Below are 27011 nucleotides of genomic sequence, written 5' to 3'. Positions count from 1 at the left end.
TTTGAAAAGTATATTTTAGGTGTTTTTTTTTGTATTCTTTTATTTTTGTTTTAAATTTTAAAAAACTATTACTAAAAATTATTACTTTTTATATATTTTTTCTCTTACCTATTTCCCTTGGTTCTCTCTCTTTTCTTCTGCTCACAGCCAATCTCTATTGTCCTCTCTTTCACTCTTCTTTTAATTTTTTACTTTCATCTTCTCTCCTCCCTCATAATCATAACATCCTATATCATTTCTGTTCTCTCCCTATGTGCCATTCAAAATTGTAAACCCTTTTGCAAACTTACTGTTTTTATTATAGGCAATAACTGATCAGATAATTTATGTTTATTGTATAATTAACATTGTAGATATCGTAGGAAGAACTATTTGGTTTAATGTTGATTAGGTGTTGCTATTATTTGTCTCCCCCTTAACAGTGAAGGACTGGAAAACTTCAGGGACACTATAAGTCCACAGGGTAGAATTTCTGACACCTCAGATTCATACTATAAAATGGGTAGACACACAAACAGAATGAAAAAGCAAAGGAACATAATAAAGTTATTTTATTATTTCATTTTGTTCCATACAAAATAGTAGTAATTTAAGCTAATCTAGAAAGTAAAATATTTAAATTTTTCTTTATTTGCCTTTATTAAAAACAAAGGAAAAGATTTCTAATCCAAAATTTCAGGCCATTTGGTATACTGCACCTCTGGTACTCTCCTTCACATTTTAGTGATTACTAGCTCATAACTACAGGTTGAAAATAAGAAGCAGATGGCTTTATGATAACTATATATATGAAATATGCTATTTTCTCATGTCTTCAATGTTTTCATTCATTTTCTTCACAGAGAGAACAGACAAGCATGGCCCTAATCAAATCACAGTGTGTGATGCTTCCTACTGACCAGCAGTTGAAAAATGGTACCAAACACAATCTGTAATAGGTGGGCTTATTTTAACTATGGAAGCTTTCCTATTTTAGGTAACAAACACATAGATTTCTAGCTTTGCATTAATATTATTCTTATTTATTATGTTTCATTGGTATAAAACATATCATACAGTTCGAATCATAATTTAAACCAATTTAACAACTGTTGTATTAATTAGTCCATATTTTCACTTGAAATAAAGAACTTCATTATCACCTTACTATATAACCGTAAATGTGTTATATCACATTAAGTGGCAATTATTGGAAGGTTTCCCTGTAACCTGAATAAAGAGTATATATTTTAGCTAACGTAAACACAAAGATTCTCAGCTGGGTGTTAAGAGAGGAATTATGTTTGAATATTTTCAATTTACTTAACATAATGGAAGCAGAGTTAATTTTTGCTATCAGCAATTTGGGCACAATTACAGAATAGTAATAAAAACATTACCCATTATTAGGCTATACTGCAGCATTCAATGAATGAATTTATAGAATTACCAAAACTTTTGGCAGCTTTTTGTTACAATAGTAAATTGAGTTCTTCCATTCAGTTCACTATATGGAAGTATAAATTATCATGTAATGGTGACAATTAGACATGACACATAGCTCCATTCTATCTTCAACAAAATAAATATCTGAGAATGCTAAATGAGAATCTAGCATACTCTCAGTTCTAAGAAAAAGAAACTACATTTAAAAAAATCTTTTTAAAATACTTTTACAGACAGATCTATCAGAAACTCTCCCAGATCTAAAGCATAGAAAGAAGGCTTGCAGTTGTTGAGAAAAATCTATGTAACATATTAAGAAGCCACATACATTTGCTAAAACTAAATGTAAATTATAAGATAATATTTTTAAAAACATAAAATTTGTGTTAAGAATAATTTTTAAACTTTAAGTAAATATAGTTAACTATTTTAATTGAGTCACATTCCTGAAAAAAGTGCTTATAAATCCAATGTCTTAAGTGAAAATCTTTAAAATAAGCTAGAGTTCTTCCTATTTGTAGAAACCTAACAGAGGGTGATTAGAGGGTGACCTCTAATTAATCTACTTCACATGATTCCATTTGGTCACATTCACACTACTGTGGCAATTCAGATGAAAGTGGCATAGAGCACCAGCCAAGTACTACATGAGCTAGGAATCAATAAAGATTAATTGGTTAATCTTGCATTTTCAATTGCTTTTATTTTAAGATACTGTGTTTACCTGTAATAAGAATTCTCCTTCTTGCAAGTTCAGGCCTTCTCTGAATTTTCCTCTACTGCTATCCTGGCCTCCATTTCTGTCAGTGGGAGAGGATTTTAATGCAACTGTAGAAAGAAAACCAAAATGACATAGTAGGTAGATTTTAAAATAATCACTATTAAAAGCTGTAACAGAAAACTTCTGAACACCAAAGAAACAATTTGAAATACTGGTGTCTACAGACACAATCATGATGTAAATAAACCTTTTCACAATGCATGATTTCCAATTCTATGCTCATAACAAAACTGAAGGAGCTAATCAAATTGTCAGCAAGTTGACAGACTGTTTAAAAATAGTTTGTCACAAACTTATTCTATGACTTTTACCATACAACTTAGAAATTCCAAAGAACTGCATGATGATGCCATAAGTACTCTCTTCCCGCCCTTGCTCCATTCCTATTCACTTATTTATGAGACTAAATTTCCTCAGACTGTAACTTATAAAAATGATTTTAATATCTAAATATCAGGGAAGTAGTGGTGGTGAAGAGAAACAATCAACCATCTCTTATTAGGAGATGTATCTCTAAGTAAAGTTTTGAATCCACTAGTCTAGTTTTGGGATAAAAAACTATTAATACTGTTATTAACTTCATGTTATATTCATAAATCAACTCATGGAACAATCACATATGAAGGGAAGTCTGATGGCATAGGAAAGGCAGCATGTTGTAATGCTCTCTTGGTGTGTGTGTGTGTGTGTGTGTGTGTGTGTGTGTGTGTAGGGGGTATTTGTTTGGGAAGAAACACAGCTGAATAGAAATAATAATTATAACTACCATTCTACCAAACATTTTCAAGTATTATCTCATTTAAAAGCACATGACTATTGGTATCTGATGAGCACACATCTTAGCTCTGCTATTTACTAAGAGTGTAAGCTCTTTGAGGATGTTTCCTAAAACAAGTGGTCATTTTTTAAAAAGTCCATCCTGTAGGGTTTTTGGGAGGAGGAATAATAATTTGTGAGGTTCTTGATATATAGTTGATCAACAGTTCAGTAAATTGTAGCTTTAATTATTAGTATTTCCTGGTACTTAACAGTCACCTTATTATAAAGCATAATCTTTTAAGTACTTCAAATTTTTATCTTTCCATTTTTCTGACTCTTTTGTAAACTGACATTTTAAATAAAAGAAACCATTAAACAAAACCACCTTGGCAGTTCTCTGAAGACTCCTTATTTCATTAGATTTTTATATGCCAAAAGAGTCTGGCTCAGTGAAAAGCTCGATTTACTAATAACAAGGTTTTGCTCTCAGTTTCAGCAAATCATCACACAAAGCATTTTCATGTTTGCAGTGTATTTTCTGGTAAAGCAATGCATGTGTCATATGAGAATCTTAGGCCAAGTTCTTGCCTTTGCTGAAGTTGAAAGACATCTCACTGAAAGAAGAGACCAGAGCTTGGCCTCTGAATGTAACAATTTTGAAAAGGCCAGAGAACAGATTTCCTTAGGCCAAAAAATTGGTTGAACTAAACTGATCTAACAATTAATCAAGACCAAAGGAAATACTTAAACTTTTCTCCCTGAAAGGTAGCAGAGAGAATGGCTTTTCTCCCCTTTCTGTTCTGTAAGTTACATCGTTGTTGTTTCTTGCTTTATAATGGCCAAATTTGCTTGAATATACTAAAACTTTACAATGCCGTTAACTAAACTCAGTTCCTTTTCCAGATGCTCTAGTATGAGGCATGATTTAAAGTCACACCAAATAGGACATATTGTTAAAGAGAAAATAACAAAACCCACCCAAACCTTCACATACAAAATCAGCCTTAAAAGAGAAAGATAATAATTGCCAAATTTAAATGGCTAGATCAACAGGAATATCTTAAAGTAATTTTTAACCAATGGAATTGATGTCAGTTCCAAGTAGAGTTACTGATAGGAGAAAAAGACAGATAAACATTGGGAGATGACTTCTTGACCACTGAGAACCTGAATAAGAAATTAAAGAGACTATTCATCTCAGAGTAACTTACAATTTGTTTGGGGGCTTTTACTAAGGTATTTGTAAATGGAATTAGATGTGAGATCCTTTAAGAAGGACATATAAGCTAAGGAAATGAAGAACTAGAAAAGAATGCTAAAAATATTAAGTGCTAGAATGGGATTTAAGTAAAGTGTTATGAGAACTTATGGGTGAAAAAAATAATAAGATCAAATTTCCTCTAAATAATTCTTAAAATTCTAAATGTTGAAAGGGTAATATTTACTACAGTACTATTTAATTAATATAACAATATAATAATTCTTATAATTCTAAATGTTGAAAAGGCAATAAACACACACACACACACACACACACATATACACACGCACACACACACAGCTTAAGTAGGAAAAGTGACCACAAGAAATAGACGAACTCTAGATAGGACAGAGGGGTAGGAGGGGAAAGGAGGGTGCAGGGGATTAGTAATAATGGTGGAATGTGATAGAAATCATTATCCAAAGTACATGTATAAAGACATGAATTGGTGTCAACATACTTTATATATAGAGATATGAAATATTGTGCTCTATATGTGTAATAAGAATTGTAATGCATTGCGCTGTCATGTATTTAAAAAATAAAATCAATAATAAAATAAAATAAATAAGAATTATATAAAAAAGAAAAGTGACCACAAGTGTATATAAATGCATTTGGGAATCATCCCTGACAGGTTATATAAAAAAACACACAAATAAGTATTTCTGCTGTTCCTGTTAGTCATCAGTAAAGGCTTTAAGTAACTGTGTAAAGATGAGTTCAGGAAGGGTGCCCTCCCTTGACAGTTCCATCTAAAAAACACTACTGTGACATTTTAGGAAACTGCCCTGGCTGCTCCACCAGACTATGCAATTTTTACCCTTCCATAAACTTTCCCCTCATGTTCTTGATCTCATACCTACTACTCTCTCTTCTTAAATCATCAAAAGCTATATTAATTAATACTATTCACTTTCATGTATGTATTGGTTGTCTTGATTGTAAAGCAATGGAAGAGTAAGATGGTGACAGCACTATTTCTGACCATCAGAGTGACTTTTAATTTATTACTTAATAGCAATAAATGACACCAAGCACATACTCTATGCCCAGTACTTATGTTTTATTTAATTATTAATGCCTCATGATGCTGGCATTGTTTTATTGGAATATGTTAGGAAATCGAGACTTAGGGAAATTTAAGATCTTTCCCAGATTCTTAAACAGAGTTTTAAGTGGTAGAGCCTGGACAAAATCCCAGGTAGCCTGACCCCTGTGTGTGTGGTGGTTTTTCAACTTCCTGCCAGAGATGGAGATAACGAACTCTAAAATGAGTTTACATACTGAAACCATCATGGAAAACTTATAATAAATTGCACATCAGTGGGGTCATGATTTAACTGAGTACTTTCTCATCTCATAGGACTGCTATGATGACTGACTATGAGATACAAATTTGAAAGTACTTCATTCAAAACTGCAAACCATTATATAAATCATATGCCTAATAGGATGTATAACACAATTTTAAAAGTACACCACTGAAATTAAACGTATGACAGTTCACATAAACAGAATATAACATCAGAAATCAATCACTAGCTAATTCTACTACTTGGGAAGCATCTGTTGTACTGTCACAGACATTTATTAAAATGTTCCCCATTAGTGGGATACGTGCCACCTTCCCAAGAGAAAGGAATACAGATACAGTGAAATGCCAAGAAATTTCAACTATTTCCTCATTGAGAGGTCTACAAAGGAATTACAAAATATAAATAGGAATTTAATCTAATTGATGATGGAATTTAGAATATAAATATATTATAGCATTAACAAATACATCATGTTCCAAATGCATTTTTTCCAAATGCATTATTCCTACATGCATTTATTCATTTCCATGTTTCTTAATATGCTAGTTTCCTTCCTTATACATTTAGGTTCAGATGTCCATTTCTCCCGATAAGCCAAATACTTTCTCTTAAAAAAAAAATATGCTTTGAATTGTTCAAAAAAGAAAATTCATGAGGAAGAAATATTGGTTTGTGGCAGATATATTTGTATTTTGTTATTATAGTTTGCATTTAAACAGAAAGATTCCATGATAAATTTTGCCAAGGAAAAGCATATGCCCTTTAAGTCCCTAATAAACTGCTACAAATTCAATTCATTTTACAATAATATTTGTCATTCCTATTATTACTTTGACAGGGAAAATTAAATTCCATTCCCACGTTGATAGAAGAATAAAAGAGAGCAAAGCAATGACTAATTATAAAATTCAACCTAACACATAAACTTTTATACAAGAGAAAGGGTTAAGTACTGTTGTCTTTTTAGCAAATCTAAAAAATAACCACGATTTTCATTCTGAAAAAGTACCTATACAAACAGAGATATGAAAAATTGTGGTATATATGTGTATTAAGAATTGTAAGGCAAAAAAAGAGTACATGTATAATGACGTAATTTGGCATGAACATACTTTATATACAGAGTTATGAAAACTTGTGCTATAAATGGGTAATAATGAGCGTAATGCATTTGACTATTGTCATGTATATAAAAAAAAAGGCCTATTACAACTCTCAAGTGAAAACTGACTTTCAAAAATGTTACTCTAATATTCCTCCAGTTTCATATTCAGTTATATACAATTCCTCTGTAACTGGTTATGCCTCTGCATTAATGGAACCAATAAGATTAGTTAATTTAGCTTTTCAGTATGGGAATGAGTTGTATTTAACTTTTCACATATAGAAAAGCAGAATTCAAACTGCACTTTAACTAACATAATATAACTAGTCATTTAGAACAGTGATTCTTAAACTTTGCAAGGCGTCAGAATTACCTGAAAAGCTTATTAAAATATGTTGCTGGGTCCCTGCCCCCTATAATTTCTGATTCAGTAAGTTCAGGATGGATCCCCACATTTGTATGGATAACAACTCCCAGGTGATGCAGATGACCAGGTGCCACTCTTTGTGAGAACAATGACTTAGAACCTAAGAACTTAGGAAATAATTTAGAAATATTCTGGATGCAACATCTCCATATTTCCTAAATTAAAATCAACATTTAAAGAAAACACTTATTAATATTACTATTGGGAAATAATAACTCTAAAAACAATTTTACAAAGACAGAACCAAAGTATATAACTTAAGACTGAAGCAGGGCAATAACACAATAGCACATTATGTGACAATAACAATTTTAATTATAAAATTTACTTCACAGATCTAGTATGTCCAGGACTAGTCCACTACAAACCTAAAACAGTAGGCAAGAATTATTATCATCCATGCTGAAAGGATGAAGAGTGTGGAACAGTGAGGTTAAAGATCTTACTGGAACCCACAAAATCAGGGAGCTGGACACTGGCATCTCCTACCCACCAGTGCTCTCACTAAAAAGACACTCTTTCCCTCTGACCTCCTGAGGCAAGAGATGGGATGCTGCCTCAGAACACAGAAAGCAGGCACTTGTCACCAGACATGATCAAGAATCCAATTGACAACAAGATATTCTGTGAAATGGACAATAAAAGGTGGCCCCACATCACGTGGGAAAACTTCAGGACAGGGGAATAAAAAGCAATGAACAGGAAGAAGTCAGTATGGACAATTTTAGGCTCATTAAGTTAACCAATCCAATTTGACTGCTTGCCTTTCATCCTCTCTATGAGGACAACAGAATGATTTTATGACAACCAAGGACCAGAAAATACCTCCTCTTGTATTTACTCTTCAGCATGACTTTAATTTCATTTTGGTTACATTTTCAGATACAATTTTTCTCTTTGGCCCTGTAACTTAAGAACTTGACATACCAAATGACAGCATCTTAAATGAACTCACCTCAGCACAGTTTCTTACTCCCAAATTTGCTTTCTCCACCTCTGCCCATGCTTAGAACATCTTAGCTTTGACATTTTCCCTCTTACTCTACATGATCTTCACTTAGAATAATCTACCTACTTTCATGGTTAAAATAGTAATAAAACTATTTTACAATAACTCCAAAATCTAAATCTCCAGCTCTGAACAAACAAATGAGTCTGAGCTACTAACTAAAATAAATTGATCAGAAAATTGAAGGGCTGTAAGGCAGAATTTAAAAATAATGCATAAATACTATTAATAAAAAATGACTAGTGTAATGTACCTGTTTGCTTTTGAACTTTAAAATGATTAATTTAATGTTATATGTGAATGCAATTTCTAAAATATTAAACAGTTCACAATGCCTCACTAAAGGTCAAAAGGTTAAATGTCTGTATTTGAAAATTTAAGAAAAATAAAAACTGCTTAAAGTTGGCTGGCTTTACCATGTCAATGGTGCTGCCTAAAAAAAATGAAAAATATAAAGGCAAAAATTTATGACTAACTCAACCTCTTCATGGCCAATCAAGGACCTCAGAGACATATAACATGAATTAACAATCAAAGGGAACATATCAATAAATAAATTAAAAGACAGAAAAGAAAAAAAATGTACAACACACAAAGACAACCCATTTAAGTTCAGTCTGAATCTCAGACAGGGATTTGTCACTTTTAAGTATACATAAAAGCACACCAGCAAGCAAACAAACAAGACACAATCAGGAATGAAACTGTCCTGTATGAAATTATATCATGAAACACTATACTCATTCATAGAATACAATGAACTACATAATGTAAATCGGGATATTTGAGGGAAAAAGAGATTAAGTTCCTGATCCAAAGACGTCATAATGTTAAATATAAGACCCAATATTTGAATGTGCTCACTCAATAAGAATGTGTTACTGTTCTTTTTATTCATTCATGTTTGAATCTACTTGGATTATGTTAAAGTCCATAAATTAAAATCTTAAACAACTTCTAGATTTATAAACTTTACTTATGGAAGTTATCATGAATCTTAGAATTAGACTGTCATGTCTTAGAATGTGCATATATGGTCAAATCACTATCTCAGAACGATAATGCTATTGGTAAATGAAACTCAGCAAACATTTAATAATTTCAAATATGTCAAACTGCTATACCAACAAACCTACTTTGGACATTCCTAGAATTAAGAAACCACGTTTGTTGTGACACTGACTTCTGCAAATTACTTAGCATACTACTGCAGATGACTACTGTATAACTTAAAAATTATAGCAAAGCATGTGAAATACAGAATTTCCATGAATGAAAAAGCAGATATATAAATCCATTAGACTTAATGAAACATCAATCCTTGAGAGAAATTTATTATTTAATTCATTTTTACTGATTATTCAAGCTTCTTGGTACACAGACACACACAGACACACACACACAGTTTTTCAAGAATACTGTTGTAGTTTAAAACAATACAGGACTGAAATTCACATAAATGCACAAGCTGAAGATGAATAAACACAATTGCTCTTTTGTCAAAACCTAATGAACTGGGAATAAACAAAGAATCTGCAAAAGAATGACAAAGAAAAGAGAATTTGTGGGCTTTCATTTAAAATAAATTTCACAAAGATCCATGATAGACAATGAGGTTAAAAAAAAAAAAAAAAATGTTAGGCCAGGCACAGTGTTGCATGCCTGTAATCCCAGTGGCTTAGGAGGGTGAGACAGGAGAGGGCAAGTTCAAAGCCAGCCTTAGCAATGGAGAGGCACTAAGCATCTCAGTGAGACCCTGTCTCTAAATAAAATACAAATAGGGCTGTGGATGTGGCTCAGTGATCAAATGCCCCTGAGTTCAATCCCCAGTACCAAAACGAAAAAAAAAGGTTAGATAATCACATCTAATATCATACCTAATAACTGTTAAATCATCACCTCTAATAAGTTAATTGTATCTTCCCTTCCTTTTGCATTTTAAGATTTCATTAATTTAAAATATTCTATCATATTAATAACTACACTATAAAATGGTGATTATTTTAAGCATGCATAATAAATCAAGACTGAGATGTTCTTCTGCAATACATAGTTCTTAAGCAGGAAACTATTTCTTATGACAATTACAAACATAGGACTTTAGAATTATACAATCAGATCCTCAAACTCAGTTCTGTCAGACTTAAAGGTAACCTAGACAGGAAATCACCTTCTTGTTTGTAAGTTCTTTTTTTTACAAAGTAAATTTATACATATGAATTGTAAGGATGTCATAAAAATAGCCCATGACTCAGGTATAATGGAGGATGTAAAAGATTTCATAGTTAATGATTACATTTTAATTTTTACTATGAATATTTTACTGAATTAATAAATGTTGCATGACAGGTAACATCTACTATTGTAGAAATAAACATTTTTCTGCCTTTTTTTTAACCTCATTAGATATTTGTTTTTAAAAAGTAAAGATAGGAATTTCCAAGTGTTTACTTTGTTTTCCAAAATTTAATTTTGGGGGTTGCTATTAAAAAAGCAGAACAATTGGAACATAATACCTACATGATAATGAGCATTTAAAAAGGTAATAAGAAAACCTAACTTTTAAAAAATTAATATATACCAAAATTCCATTGCCATACTCATTAGACAATGTCTACTGGTCTACTGTTTGACAACTGTTAAGAGATACAATATAAGAGGAAACAATTCTTTCCCTTGACATTAACAATTTCAAAGGATAGGTTGAAACCACCAAAATCACAGTCTCTGTAAATAAACCTCTACTGATCATAGTCTTATTTAAACTTTTAAAATACTTTCTACCTCAGAGATAATGTGATAATTGAGCTTAACATACAAATAGTTATCAAACTACTTTGAACTTTGCCATAATGATAAATGACTAAGTCCTGTTCAAGTACATAAAAGTTATATTTTAGAATTTTTCAATTAATTAAAAGTACATAAACATTAATGTTATACTCAAATCTTAAGTGTTGCTTTTTAGACAGTAACAGCAATACAGTCATGGCTTCAGAGATTAAGAAGATTCATCCAAGTTGGATTATTTAAACGTGCAATAAATAGATGTATTTTCTTGGAAAAATATCTATTGTTGTAGTAAAACTTGAGTTTCCTTTCTAACAAGATTGTATGATTACTCGTTTATATTGTTCTTTCCGCAGGAATTTACACACCCCCTGTTTGCATCCTGTTATTCATTTTGAATTTCCTTCACTTCGATATACTGTTTCCCTAACAGTGGGAGAGTGGATCCAACTGGGCACAAAATCCCAAGCAATGTCAGCATGCTCAAGTCTCCTAGTTTTTATTTAGTATTTATTCAGTTTGTAAGGGTGACCTTCAAAATTTTATTCTCTTTGTGCTCTAAAATGTTGTGCTGTCTTCCCTGACCATTAGTGATCTGGAGAAGACTTGGGATCTCTTTTGATTTTAATCAATATTTTTTCCCCTTGCTTTCCATCTCACTGTACATTCCTGGACTGAACAACCTAAGATACCAAATCAGATGTGTGCACATCATTAAAATCCAAAGAAATACATTTAGGTTCTTCCTAAAATTTTGCATTTTTAAATTTTTCCTTCTACAAGGAAAGCAAATAATTATTTAAAATTAAAAAATAAGGGATAATCAAGGCCAAACTAAGATACTGTCAAAGACTCTGTAACATGCTCATTAAAATACTGATTCCTGGGTTTTACATAAAACCTACTGAATCAGCATATAAGACATATACCCTAGGATGTGCACTTTAATAAGCTTTCCAGGTAATTTTTAATGCAAAGTGAAGTTTGGAACTATTATTATTAAAGATCTAAAATTAAAAGATAATATAATGAATAAAGGAATTAAATGAATAGGTAATGAGAACCTATTGTCAAATACACTGAACGAAAATTTTTTAAAAAACTCATTAAGTGAGAGCTGAGAAAATACTTTTTAACAAATGCTGTAACATTCTTTTAAAGATAAATTCCGGAATCTCCTCTGAGGCATTAAATAACAGGACACCTGGCTATTCATATATGTGTGTGTGTGTGTGTGTGTGTGTTTACACACGTACACATATAACATGCTTTAAATGTACATGTGTGTATATGTATATGTTCACATACACACATCTGCCTTGAGGGCAGTAATTATGTTAGTACTTAAATGGCATGCTGGTTAGTCTAAGCAGCTTCAGTTCTGGTCCTCTGCTTCAAAATAGGAAAAAACTTCCTAGTTTTTTTCCCTCTTTTCCATATATGTAGTCTGATTCCTTATTATAAAGGCAAAGAAAAATGATTCAGGTCAGTAAATATTTACCAGAGTCTAAGGACTAAAGCCTTCCATCCTAGTTGAAATACTTAAATTTGCAATACATATATTTTCTTAGCAAAATATCTACTGATAGTAAAAAACAAAACAAAACAAAAAAACCTGAAGTCCCTTTCTAACAATATTGTATTATTACTCATTACTCAAACATTAAAACTCTCTAATGACAGGTGATATCTTATATGGCATGGAATTCCCACTACACAATGAAGCAGTAGGCTCAGCATACCAATAAATGCTAAAGATCAGGACAGAATTCCATGAAGCTGGGCCTGGCTGCAAGGTTACGATCTATAGCAGTGACTCCCAAAATTCAATATGCATCTGGCCCCACAAGCAATGTATGATTCCATGGGTGTGTGTGTTTGGGGAGAATTAGCATTTCTAACAAGTTCCCAGATGGTGCTGATATTGCCTGTATAGGTACTACTCTTGTGAACCAGAGATCTAGGGGAAAAATCCTCAGAGCTTTGCTATATAAGGGTTCCCAGAAAAAAGAGAAAACTGAGATATGATCAGGAAAAACAATATAAGGAATCCAGAGACTTGAGTTCTAGTTTCAGATGTATCACAAAAAGACTAGATAACTAAAACACACACACTCATGGACACACTACCGAATACTGCGTAAGCAACCTTCAAGATGAAGGGTTTGGTAAGATGAAACTGAAAATTCCAAGACTTTTTATTCAAATCTGAGAAAACCATAGTGTCTACTATGAAACTTTTGAATACATAACCCTTCCTGAGATCACTACTTGTAAATTGGCATATATTAATAGCCCAGACCACAAGTGTTATACTATACAGCTTTTGTCCAAAAGAAAAAACAAGCAAGCAAACAAGCAAGCAAAAATATGCTCAGACTAAACACATCAAATCACAGAAATATGAATCTAAAGGGAAACTGTTTTACAATATTCTAAACACAAATAACAAATTCAAGTATTTGTAAATGTGTTGTCTAGATACTGCCTAGTGACCTAGATCAGCACTCTCAAATCATCTGGGAGCCTGTTAGAAATGCAGAATCTCTGGCCACAGAGAATAAGGATCTGCACCTGCACATGATCCCTGGGTGACTGTAAGTACACAGAAATTTGAGAAGCATGGATATAGGCCACTTGGAATTTCCCATTAATTCCTTTACTATAGTTTGTAAAATAACATTTTAAAAAGATAATTTCCTTGAAAAAAATCTGTTTTAAATTTATAAACAGATAAAAAAAATTAAGGAATTATTTTACAGGAGAAAGTCCACTGGATTAGACACAAGAGAATGAAGGGAAGGGGTGAGGAGAGAATAGGAAGAATAGTAGAATCAATCAAATATAACTTTCCTAGCCCTGTATTTGAATACATGACCAAGGTTATGACCACATCATGTACAACCACAAGAATAGGATCCTAATTAGAATAAGTAATACTCCATGTATTTATAATATGCCAAAACTCATTCCCTGTCATATATATCTAAAAAAGAGAAAATAAAATAAAAAAATAAAAAAATTTTAAAAATAGACGATTTACTATATATTCAAGACATAAAAAAAATCACATTGAAAATAACTGCTTCACATTGAAACACTATTTTCAACAAAAACTTCCATATGAAACACTCTATGATGACAAAATACTGTATTATTAAAAAGACACAAATATCACGTAGGCCCTTAGCTCCAAACCCTAACTTTCATGGTTGAGTAAACTGAGATACAGGGATGCTACCTGTTTTGGTTAAAGTCAAATAGTTTGTCAGTGGCAAATGGAGAATGAAATCCAATTCTATTAATTCCTATGCTGACGAGCTCTTTCTAGTGAAGAAAAAAAATAATTATATTTTCTTGCAGTAAATACATAAAGGAGTAGAAATACATATATAATTTTGAAAGGATAAATGAAATAACATACCACAAAAACAAAAAATCCAGCAATAATATATCTTTGTCTTCTAAAAAAGAGAGAGTAACTTTTTTTTTTTTTTTTTAAGAGAGAGAGACAGAATTTTTTAATATTTATTTCTCAGTTTTCGGCAGACAAAACATCCCTGTTTGTATGTGGTGCTGAGGATCGAACTCAGGCCGCACACATGCCAGGCGAGCACGCTACCGCTTGAGCCACATCCCCAGCCCAAGAGAGAGTAACTTTAAAAATTAAACTGGAAGATAGAGAACTTGAACATATAATTGGACCATAACTTCTAGATACATGAATTTCAAAGACTGACAGCATATATCATTCAAGTGGCTGCATCTGTTTAATGAATGAAACTGGAAAACTGATTTTAGAAATAATTAAATTTGGGTTTGTCACCTAAGTTTTTCTATATAGTAGTAAACAAAACTTTCTTTCACAGATGGCTATTTTTTACAGTTATCAACAAAGAAATATCCATGTTTAATATAAGTATTTTATGTTGTTACAGAAAAATTAAACCCTGCTGTCATACCATCAAAGAAGCTCTTGGCTCGCAGGTAACTGACACTAAGCCTCAGAACTGAAAGTTTGTCCAGCTTATTAATAACATCTTGGGGAAAAGGCAGCAGGCTAGCCAAACGGTCCAATTCTGTATTAAGTCGGTCTCTATGTCGCTTGGAAGGATTTGACTTGATTCCTTCAGCCGGGATTGGCTTTACTCTGAAAAACAAACAAAATACCATAAAAATCCTTTAAAAAATATAAACCAAAAAATTCTATTGCATTATAACATCTCTCAAATATTTCTCTAATAAAACAAACTTTAAAAATCTACTTCAAGTTTACATAAATCTTGCCCAAATCTTCCTTTTATATCTTAATTAAGAAAAACAAGGGAAAGAGTAAGATTCTTCATAATATTTTATTAAAATGCTTATGAACTCATCATAGGAAAAATGTTAAATATATTGTATGAATACACTTACTTACTAAACTTCATACATATGAAGTGTTGTAATTCCCAACTGACAAGTCTACTAGGATATTTTTTCCCCTCACCCAAACACAGCCATTATTAGAGGAAAGAAAATAAATGTATAACAAATTATGTAAAAATCATACTTCCTTTGCTGTCTTCCATAAGAAGTATCTTAGCATCATTTAGGTTGTAGATGAATAGAAAAACCCTATTTAAAAAGTTTATCTTCACCATTCCCAGCTTCCTCTATTTATACATTTCATAATCATTCCAATAGTAACGATTTCCCAAGCCCTCTTGGTATCTAGAGATGTTCTTGTAGCCATTCAATGTGGTTCTCAAATATTAAAATAGTAATAAGTGCAACCATAGTTATTTATATTTGTTTAATTAAAATTAATAGAGGTTAACTGTGATTACTGGAAACTTTTGCTTTCATTACTAGGCAATAACTCCACTTAATAATAATTAAGCTTTCATAGTTTGTAATCTGAATTAGAAAGTTCAATGAAACCTCACTTCAACTTAATCCAGAGATCATCTGATACCCACAGTGAAATATAGAGAAGACAATAGAAAACCAAAATGATTTTTAGACTATATCTCTTTACACCTTTCCAAAGAATTCTTAAAGACATTTTTGACAAGCCAAATGGAATTATATTTTGTTAAAAAGTGGAAAATAACCTGGGTAGAGTGTTATTAATTTGATTCAATCAAAACATTTTTACATAATTCATATTTAAAATGATATACATGGAAAATAAATATTTTACATAGACAATGAAAAAGTAAATATGGAATTTTAGCGTGTTAATTACTCAACTCTAGCAAGTAATATCTTCAGCACCTTATTTCTGTTTTTCTCTATAATAGTTCATGTTATTTCTATTTTTAAAAGGGTATCAAATTGGCAAAGTAGTATATAGATAAAAGTCAATACTTTCTCTAGACTATTTTCCTATAATCATGCTGTATCAAATCAAATCATTTTGTAATCAAATTCAAATCACATCTATTTAGTGTATTTCTCTAATTAACCATATGAATTTCAACCTTTACTTATAATTCTTGTCTATAGCATTATATAGTTCTCTACTGTTTAATAACTAGTTAACAAATACTTATTCCCACTTATAATATCCTAGATAGCCCAGGAAAACACTCTTCTACATATTCAAAAAATGTCGTGGAAGCTATGTAGAAGGAACAACTGCCTTAAGAAAAATATTTTATAGAAAACGGTAGCATGAGGGGGAAATCTTGAAAAATGCAAAGGATCTCATAAGGAGGTACAACTGGGGGACGGAACTGTGGGAAGTCCCTATCTGCAATGTGAAGCACAGATTGAAAGTGAGAAGGGGAAAACTGTTGCAGCCACTTTCTTTCAACAGTCCTTGAACATTTACCATGTACCAGGTGCAGAACACTTAGCAGTGAACAAAACAGACAAAAACTCCTGTCCTCATGGAGGGTACATTTCAGCTGGAGGACAGGGAAACAAATGAACAAACATACAGTTTTTCCAGGTGGCGACTGTTAAGAAAAATAAAGCTGGATAAGGAGTTAAGGAGAGATGGAGGTGCTGGTTTTGACAGCCAGGGAAAGTCTCCCTGATGGGATGTTTCAGCAGGGGTATGTATGAAATCAAGGAGGAGCATGTGGACACCTGATGAAAACATTTTCAAAATGGAGAAAACACCAGGTTTCCTCAAAGTCCAGGTAGAAAACCGGATTTTGCTGTCTGAGAGTCATCCTAAGCTTTGAGTTGGGGTCTGCACAATCAGCCCTGTTTTATCAATTTGTCTTTGGTGATAGAGAATATGGAAAGCAGGGCAGGGGATTGCTAAAGTTAGGATTTCATCACCAGGAATTTCTTTCCAAAACCTACATCTGCTTACGTTACTCCTCCGATTAAAAGGTCTCAGTAGCTCTGAACTGTCCACACTCTCTTCACAAAACCCTTCATAACCTTTCTAGCCTCTGTCTACCCTCTGGCTTCATTTCCTCCATCAGACTTCCTTATCCATTACATCCCAGAACTAAGAAATTTCTTAGAGTTATCAACATCCACTTTGGTACGTTAAGGCAACCTCTTTGTTTTGTCTTACCCACTTTGAGTCCTTGCTCAAAACTTTTATAAAAAGTCCTCCCTGGGCTGGGGCTGTAGCTCAGTGGTAGAGCGCCCGCCTCCTTGCACTTGTGGGACACTGGGTTCGATCCTCAGCACCACATAAAAATAAATAAAGATATTGAAAAACAAGTCTTCTCTGATCTGCTTTATAGTGGATTAGATACTCCCAAATGGCTTCTGTATCTTGAACAAATGTTTTACAGAGCCATTACATTAAGGAATACTCTATACAAATAACTTCACATAAATTGAAAATGTGTACACAGTCTAGTCCTGAACTCTTGGTAACTTTCCAGTGATGATTACAAAATACTGGGGAGAAGAGAGTAACACAAACACTGAAGAAAGACAAGTTATATGACACAGGGGAAACAACAGCAGTTCTAAAGCAGTCTCCACGTGGTACTGCTACCTGTTGAGTGCTGGCTCTTTGTGGTAGTCAACCCTGCACTAGGTTCTGAGGCTGTTTCTTTACATAATGCAAAACTGCCCACATCTCTAATATACTGCTGTATACCTTATGAAATATTTAGCATGAGAATCTAATTTCCAAAAGTCAAGTACTGAGCAACTTCTCTCCTCCGTATAGTTGTCTATCGCTCACATTACGACAGAAGCATTGTCATTTTTGTAGCCCCAGGGTCCAGCACAGTAGTTGATTCAGGGTAGATTCTCTATTTATGTTTGCCAGCCAGAAATGTTGAGAAAAGAAAGGATCAGAGCCTGCCCACAGGCAGTGATGGTATGAGTGGTAAGAAAGGAGTGGCTTGAAGAGAGGTTTAACCCAGACTCAAATGGGCACTGAACTAAGCCTAGTTGGTAAGGGAAGTAAAGGAGAGGAAAGCACTGATCCAGGAGAGGTTTCAGATGACTCTGGGCTTTGTAGCTTAGAAAAAAAACTGTGTTTCCCAATGGGAGATACATTAAAAAAGTGATACTTGGCTTGAGTGATACTTGCATTTAGGTATAGGCCTGAGGAAGAGCAATATCTGCCTTATCACTCCTTATCACCCAGGAGGAAGAACCAGGATATCTAGAAGCCACAGAAGAAAGTAAAATACACAGAAGAATTAAGTAAGGTCAGGATAGAGAAGTACTCAGCACTTCAAATCTGCTGTGTTTCCACTAGATTTCAAGCTTTTAAACAGATTGTTAAAGTACTACATTTGGCCCTGATTTGTAAGAAATATTCAGAATTATTTTGTGGAAATATTTCATATATGCTCATACAAATAAAAGCTGCACAGAATAAATGTAAACAACCAACTACAGTCATCATTGGTTATACTAATGTTTTTATTTTTATAATGTCTTTAAACCTATACCATAATACAATGGCAACTAATGTTTAAATAATAGGTTACATTATAAATATAAATAAACATCACTGGGAGATCTGGAGATCAGAAATCTGAAATAAGAGAGACTATGTAAGATGTTGATGAGGCAAAGAAGCAATTTATTATTTTTTTAAACCTTAACCTCAAAAATTCTGTCCCAACTTGTAAAACAAAACTGTTGTGAAATCAAGGCCCTAGCTGACTGCATGTCGTGCTTCTGTTTTAAAAGCCCTGCACACAGTAACTACTGGTGGTAACAGGCCCCACAGTATGTCCAATAACAGTCTGAATGTTATCTTAAAATCTTCATAACCTCCCAATCTAAATGTTAGCCATCTTTTGTGCCCAGTGATTGAAGCAAAGTCCCCAAAATTGACAATCCAGTTTAATAACAAAATTAGTTGAAGTTTTTTTTTATATATTTACTATAAAGCATCAAAATGACAATGCAAAGATATAATTTCAGTGATCCTATAAACTTAAAGTGATGTTTTCTAACTAGGAATTAGCTCTCAGTACTGAGGAACTTCTATAGTCACTACTTTTTTCGGGGCAATTTAATCTACTATCACTGTTTCAATCTACCTGCCAATAACTGCAAATATCTTTATTGGCAGTCCCTGTCCCGTATGTCCCCATTCATGTTTTCTGGAACTTGGGCCCACTCTTCTCAGCATCTATAATGGTCCTACTTTCCATCCACCATCTAGGAAATGTGAAATATTCCTCAACACAATCCCTCTACCAAACAAACTACACCCAACAAAGCCCAACCTCAACCCATATATGTATATGTACTCATCTCTGAATAAAAAGCTCAAGTGCTTATAAATTTTGTGCTTATTATAACATTACAGTCAAATTTCATTTATATGGTGGATATTGCTGGGTATTTTCTTCCCTATATGAAGAAAAAATAATTTACAAAAATTTCTGAGATTTCTGGTTGGAAGTCACTTTGAATATGTCGGAATTCTGCCACTATCCTATTGCCACTTTCTAGTTATGACGGGCTCTTTGCTTTCCCTGTGAGATATAAAAAGCATAATTTCTAGCACAACACATTAAAAATAAGAACCAAGAAAATGAAATATGCCCTAGGAATTGCTAATATTCCCATAATATTTTAAAAAAATCATTATGAATGTTCTCTTTTCTTAATTTTTCTATGAATGTTCACTTTTTTAAAAAAAAAATCAATACCCCTTGATCCTACATAAATCTGGATCTTTCATACTAGAATCACTGAAACATGGCCAGAAAAATTTTAAGTGATGGAAACTTGTTAAATTAGTGAATCTCAAATACCTACTATGTGCATGGTACTACATGCACTAGCTCTGACAGCTACAAAGATAAAAGAAGATTTTATCTTTAAAGGGCTTACTTTTCCTACTAGGAGGAAATATATACTATACCAAGACAAATCAAGCATAATATATTGCTCAAAAATTTATATGCTATAAAAGTGATATACCAGATGCTTAGAAGAAGATGTGGGCATCTAAATCAGGTGTTAAATACAAGCAAGACATTTCTGGTTTCATGATAGTAGAAAACATAACTTCTACAACTATCTTGCTCTTTCAGAAAAATCACACCAAAATAAGGAAAACAAAGAGAAATACAAAATGTCTCCAATAAACCTAAGAAACAGCTAAACCTAGATGCAAATAAATAAAAAGATGGAAAACAGGTAGAAAAGAAATCAATGGTAGCACACAACTAGAAGAAGAATGTAATCATAGCATATGATAATAAGCATAAAACTTATTTCAGCAGTAAATAATATTTAGATAATTAAAAATAATGAAATATTGAAAGTGAATGTAATTCAAAATTGCCATGATGGAGACAGATGAAAAAGGTTAAGGAGAGCTGAAAGAGTGCTAAAATCCTTAAGTACCACAATAAGACATCAAAGGATAAAGCCTAAATTGCTAAATTTAAGGGAGTACCATAAACACACACATGTATATGTATGCAGGCATATGCACACTACATATATATACATACATATAATTGACTTTTTAAATGTACATGTATATTATAAATAATAGGAATACATTTAAAACAATATTTAAAATAAAAGGGAGGACCAATTGAAAAACAAAAATGAGATAAAGCACATTGATATGTAAAGGACACCTCAAGTAGAATATATGCAAACCTAAATGTTCCTATTATCACACACAAGTGCAATCCTAACATATAAGTGCAATTACCTTCTCAACCTTTATTTGCTTATGAAATTGACAATATTTTTAAAGCAAAAATGAAAGGATATAATCATATCCACAGACTGCCAATGTAAATATAATTAGCAATCTTTTTGGAACTAATTTGACACTACCTCTTTGAGTGTCATATTTGATTCAACCCTAAAGGTTCTACCCCAAAATTCCCCTTGTAGGGATTTTTCCTAAGGAAATAACTAATAACTAATATAAGAATTTACATATCACAAGGATATTCTCCAAAATACTAGTTAAAATATTGACAGATTGGAGAAACAGAACTTCCCCCAAAATGAAAACAGTGAAAATTATGGAATACATGGCTATGTAGCCATTAAAAAACAATGTTTTAAACGAAGGAGGTAGGTAACAAATTAGCAAGATAGGAAAAAGAGACTCCAAGAGGAAAGGACATGAATGCAAGCATGGGATGAGCAAGTATAAATCATGATGGGAAATGGGAAATAATTTACTTCAGCCACAATGCTATCTGAGGAGAAACAGTGGACAACAGGAAATCCTTAGGATATGGGTGTACCATATGCATCACTGAACTTGTTCACTAGACAGTACTGTGAAGCTGGTTAAGAACATAAGCTTTAGAACCAAAAGACTTGGGGATCCATCATCCAAACTCAGGTTTTTTATGTACTACCCAACTAATTCTGTACCTAAACTTTGGTATCTATCCGTAAAACTTAATATTGTTTCCTTAGTACTACTATAAAAATAAAATAAGGTGGTATATGTAAAACATTGTTTTGTGTCAGAGTAAATGCTAATAAACAGTTGATTGTTATATTAAACCACTATGCAAAAAGAAGTGTGGAAGTACAAACGAACTATTGTTAAAGATTTGCATGGTTTTGCCAGGTGCTTTGGCAACCTCCTGTAGTCCCAGAGACTCAGGAAGCTGAGGCAGGAGAATCACAAATTCAATGCCAGTCTCAGCAACTTTGCAAGGCCCTAAGAAACCCTGTCTCAAAATTTTAAAAAGGGCTAGGATGGGATGTAGTTTAGTGTTAAAGGGCCCCCTGAGCTCAATCCCTAGTTATCAAAATAAATAAATATGTAAATAAAAGATTTACCTGGCTTTATTTCTATGTAATTGTCTTAATTAAATTCAGGAATAAGCATGTGCTACGTAAGTTTATTCTCAACGAAGTGACACATTTCAGTAGCATCTGAAACTGAGAACACAATCATCTACTGCCTCTCACTGTTTCATAGGAGAATTGATTGTTCTGTGATAATGTAAGCTATAATTATTTAAAGAAAAGGACTTATGTTCCTATCTCATCTGTATCTTTAACAGTCTTCACAATTTATAAAATGCTCATTGTTCTATTAGTTTTAATTGTGATAGTGGCAGTGTAGGAGTAGATTGTCTTGTTTTAGTCATAAAACTTGACTAGATCTATAACAGTCAGGAAATTCGATCTCAACTTTTACTTCAGATCCAGTGCTTTCAATGTGTACAGTAAACTTTCTTTCCTCTTTTTGTCATTTAACGTTACCTATAAACATTTTTACTCACTTCAGTTCATAGTCCAAAGTGTGAGAGTATTGATAGCCACAACATATAAACTTTCTGAATAAAGCTATTTGAGGGAAATGATGGAGAAATAGTTAAATAATTGAAAAGACCCACCTTTATATTTCAAATGCTTGTTAGAAAATGGCATCACACTACATCTATATGAAACATTTAATGAGGATAATATATTGAAAATAATAATACATAAATAAATGTATTATATAAATGAGGTTCGTGATGTTTAAGGAGATGGAACTGCAAGTTGGCAAGAATAGCAAGAAAGACAATGCTTTTATATCAATCTTATTAGTATGTTAATGAAGTCAAAGATTTCATCAGTGTGCATTTTAACAGAGGACCCTCCAATGCTCAGAATACTTCCAGTCCTGACACCTCACCTCACTCTTTCTGGCTTAATCCCCACTACTGTTGGAATCATCTTTCAGCGTGGCTGTCATCAACTCCACAGCTATTCTTTGTAAACATTCAGTACTAACTTCCTAGAAATATGGTAAATTGAAATGCCATTAATTTTTTTCTGTATTAGTAAAACTTCAAAAATATATTCAAATTTATTGTCGCTGAAAGAAAAACAGATTCTATTGAATCCTACAGTGGGCTTTTCAACTCTCTTCATGAGACAAAATAGACAAATACACAGAAACTCTTTCATCTCCAAAGAGAATAAAAGAACAGGATGTAAATAAAAATGTCTGTTCTCTCTTTTAGAAAGTTTACTAAGCATGGAACAATATTCGAAGAAGAGTTAGTGGATCCTACTCCTAATATTGTCATTGAGATTTTCTTCTTGAAGGTAGAAACATGAGATTGTATGCAAGGTTGTTACAGATTCTATAAATTCCTAACATTCATTGCTCCAAAAAGAAGGGGAACATCTATTCAGAGTCTACTTTGTACAAGACACTTCAGTGAAATTAAATTTAACACATTTAAAATGTATTTCCTACTAATAAAGATAATTTTCAATGTGACACCTACCACTAGAGGGAGTTTATTTTGCTCAATAAATTCAAATGACTGAAAGAGCTTCAGGTTAAAATTATGTCACCTACTTTATTCCAAAATTTTATGGAATTGTATAAGCAAATGACCACCTTTTTAAACAGTTCTATAATAAATGCCATAAAATAAAATAAAATAGCTATAATTTAAAGAATCCAAGTAAAGTAAATCAGAATAGCATAGCATTTTCAAGTCAATATGTCTTTTTTCCAAGGTTATCATGTTTTAGGCCTCATTAGCTACAAAATAGTAGTTTAATTTAAAAATTCATATTAAATTTACTAGAAAGTTTAATGGTCTCATTCTTTGAGCAAACTTTGATTAACTGCATTTTTATTTTTATTCAGGTAAAAATAACTTCAACACTTTCACTTGCTCATCTAACTGTCAGCACTAGACTTTTCTTATAGAAGAAACTGGTGACACTTAAAACATCTATATGATTAGAAGCAATGCATGGTGATTGGTAAATGTTTGATAAACATTTATAATAACTATTAATATCTATAATAAAGTGTGGATGAATGAGAATACTTATAGTAGAAGAAAGTATTAAACGCAAGGATATTAAAGTCTAAGGAAGTATCAAAATGCATTCTACTGCTATGTATAACTAATTAGAACAAATAAAATAAAATAAAATGCATTAAAAAAGTCTAAGGAAGTACATTAAAATATTAAAATAATATAATAAAAGAACATCTCATTCAAAAGGAAAATGTAGTATATTAAAAGGGAAAATCTTTTATAAAATATTAACTAGAAAACCCCAAATGTTAAAACTTTATGATGAATATAAAATTAAGGTACTTGATTTTGTTTATAAAGCAATCTATGTCCTTTTATAACCTACTGACTGAAACTTAATGTCTTTAAAACCATTCAGGGCTTCAAATTTTCTTACCAAACACATAAAAGCCTATTATAAATTATGCTAAGTGTATCATTATATTAATAAATACATGGAATAGGCATTATAGAATGCCTCTCAGTTTTAACCATCAAGAACAAAATCAAATTAGAAAAACATGCTTTACTTTACAAAAACTTTCTACAAAATAAAAATATTATAAATCAATGTCTCAGAATTGTCAAGACAGAAAATTGCTGACTAGACAATATTGCTATCAGATACACTGTATTATAAAACCTCTTTCTATATTATAACCAGTCTATCTACAGAGGGAAATCCTCTGTTAATGCAAAATTACTAAGTCAAAGATCTGGAGACCTATGAGAACTGAAATTTTTAAAGGAAATTAAAGTTCCAGAAAAATGAAACTTTAGGTAACTAACTTTAAATACTGTATAAATATGAAACTGCTATTTTTCTGGGTTCTCATATAGGGACAGTTAAGTCAAGTTTTAAGTGAAAAGTACACTTCTGATTTCTTCTGACTAAAAGTGTTTTTAAAATTGTTGACGAAAATTTGAAAAATGCTGATGAAACTCAAAAGACAATAATACATCAATAAGACTCACAAAAGGAAATCTGTCTGAAGCGCTGTTTTTTTTTTTTCTGAAAACACCTTTTTGATGTATTTATTTGTCATCTTATACAAACATTCCACCAAAACAAACACCCCAACACCACCAAAAGAAAAAAAAGGAAGAAATTCCAGTGTAGTTACACTATTACAATTGACAAAACTTTGAAGTAGGGGAAAAGGGAATTACAGGTAGATATTAAGAATGAAAACTTCTCTCTCAATAAAAACTGTTCTAAATCTTTTACTTCACAGAGCCTAAAACCAACCCAAAGTGATAAGAAAGCTGCTTCTAAAGATAGCTAAGAATACAATCCCCTGTGGAACCTGCCCACTGCACACTCCTACCTGCTCCCATCCCTGTAACTCTTTTTAACGATATTGTCACTACTAAATTACTGCCTAATAATTAAATAACGTGGCACAACATTAAGCCAACTGCTGAGGAGGAAAAAAAAAATGCCTTTAACAGCACTCTGCATCTTCCTTCAAGACAGCACGTGTTTGGCTCTTTAAAACATCTCACCCCACAAAGCTTTCTACCAAGAATCAGAATTAAGACTGTCCTCTAACCTAACCCATGAGGATATTTAGAGTGGAGAGGGATTTCAAGACAGGTTTAGGCTAACTAATCCAGGAACACCACAAAGCAGGTCAAAGCTGTCAACAAATTAGTACCAAATAAGAGATTACAGAGTTGCAAATGTCAGAGGGCGCGTTTGCTCTGGTAACCCGGGGTGCAATTATTTTAAATGCAAAAACTGGAAATAAGAGAATCCCAGTCCTGGGTTTCTCCTCTGGCCTTCAACTCTCCATTGGGCGGGCTGTGTGGGGAACGGACCTAATCCCCCCGGATCGCGGGGATTTGGGGGCGGGGTAGGGCCGCCTCCCGCACTGGTGAGCCTGAGCGCCCAGCCCCCGTGCTGAGGACGCGCTTCGGAAACTCACGTTTTTTGCACCGGCTTCCGCCGTTTGCGACTGGCATAGGTGATGTTGGCGCTGCTGCTGTTCATGGTGCCCAGCCGGTTGCAGCTCCTTACCGGCACAAACAGCCCGGTCCCCGGACTCTGGCGACCGGGAAGGCGGCGACCGCCCGCACGTTCCACGAAACCGCGCTCGCTCCACCTGCGTCCTCCTGGGACAGTGACTAGGGCGCCGCGCCCCTCGCGCCTCGCTCCCGCAGCCTGCGCTGGTCCAGGTGAGCTGCCCGGGCCTGGCAGTCGAGGAAGGGGGGGTTGTGGGGGGAAGGGCGAGGGGCGGAGACCCGTAGCGAGGAGGCGCAGGTGTCGTCTACACCCGCGGAGGCAAGGCGGTGCTGCCCGAAGGTGAGGTGGTCCGATCGAAGGAGGAGCCTGGGCGTCTGTTTAGAATCCTGGCCTGGGTCGCGCGCGGTGGCGCCGCGCCCCGTGACCGTCACTGCTGCCCCTAGGGTGAGGGAGGCGCCGCAGCGCAGCTCCCGGGGCTTCCCCGATCCTGGGTGCTTCCCGCCCGCGGAGCTCAGGCACCGGCCACCAGTCCTTGCTGCCACTTGCTTCCGTTCGGCTACACGCCTGATCCTGGACTAAGCTGGCGGTCCAGGGCACGCTCTCGGGACTAAGCGTCGAGTGGACTCCCCTGACGCAGCCTCCCGCAGCCGCGCGCACCGGCTGAATAGCAGAAGCGTCCCCGACCCCACACCGGCCTCGCCCCGCCCTGCCCTGATCCCTGGTAGCCCCGCCCACCTGCTGGGTCCCGCCCCACCACCGTCTCCCTTAGGGTCACACCCTCATCCCAGCACGTGATGACGTAACGACGTAACGACGCCCTCCAGTAGCCATCTTCATGAGGTCCAAAGGAGGGTTTTTTTGTTTGTTTGTTTGTTTATTTGTTTTTTTTCCCTGTAGACCTATTTTCCACCTGAGAAAGAGGTGTCAACGAATTGTGCTCAAAAATTTTTATGTATATATCTTTGATTATATCAAGATATGC

General features: G+C 33.8%; 1 protein-coding gene across 1 annotated transcript in view; it reads right to left on the bottom strand.

Moving 5' to 3' along the window:
- Positions 1-26693, bottom strand: part of Ahr (aryl hydrocarbon receptor) — a 44382-nt gene extending 17689 nt beyond the window's left edge. Inside the window, exons 1-3 of the mRNA XM_076835213.2 lie at positions 25992-26693; positions 14839-15026; positions 2150-2253 (exon numbers count right to left, since the gene is read on the bottom strand). Of these exons, the coding sequence (XP_076691328.1) occupies positions 2150-2253; positions 14839-15026; positions 25992-26056 (357 nt within the window). The 5' untranslated portion in view covers positions 26057-26693. The remainder of the gene's footprint in view (positions 1-2149; positions 2254-14838; positions 15027-25991) is intronic.
- Positions 26694-27011: the final 318 nt, after the last annotated feature.

This window comes from Callospermophilus lateralis, chromosome 1 (genome assembly GCF_048772815.1).
Source record: "Callospermophilus lateralis isolate mCalLat2 chromosome 1, mCalLat2.hap1, whole genome shotgun sequence".
NCBI classification, from domain to species: Eukaryota; Metazoa; Chordata; class Mammalia; order Rodentia; family Sciuridae; genus Callospermophilus; species Callospermophilus lateralis.
This window is presented reverse-complemented; position numbering and strand designations above follow the sequence as displayed.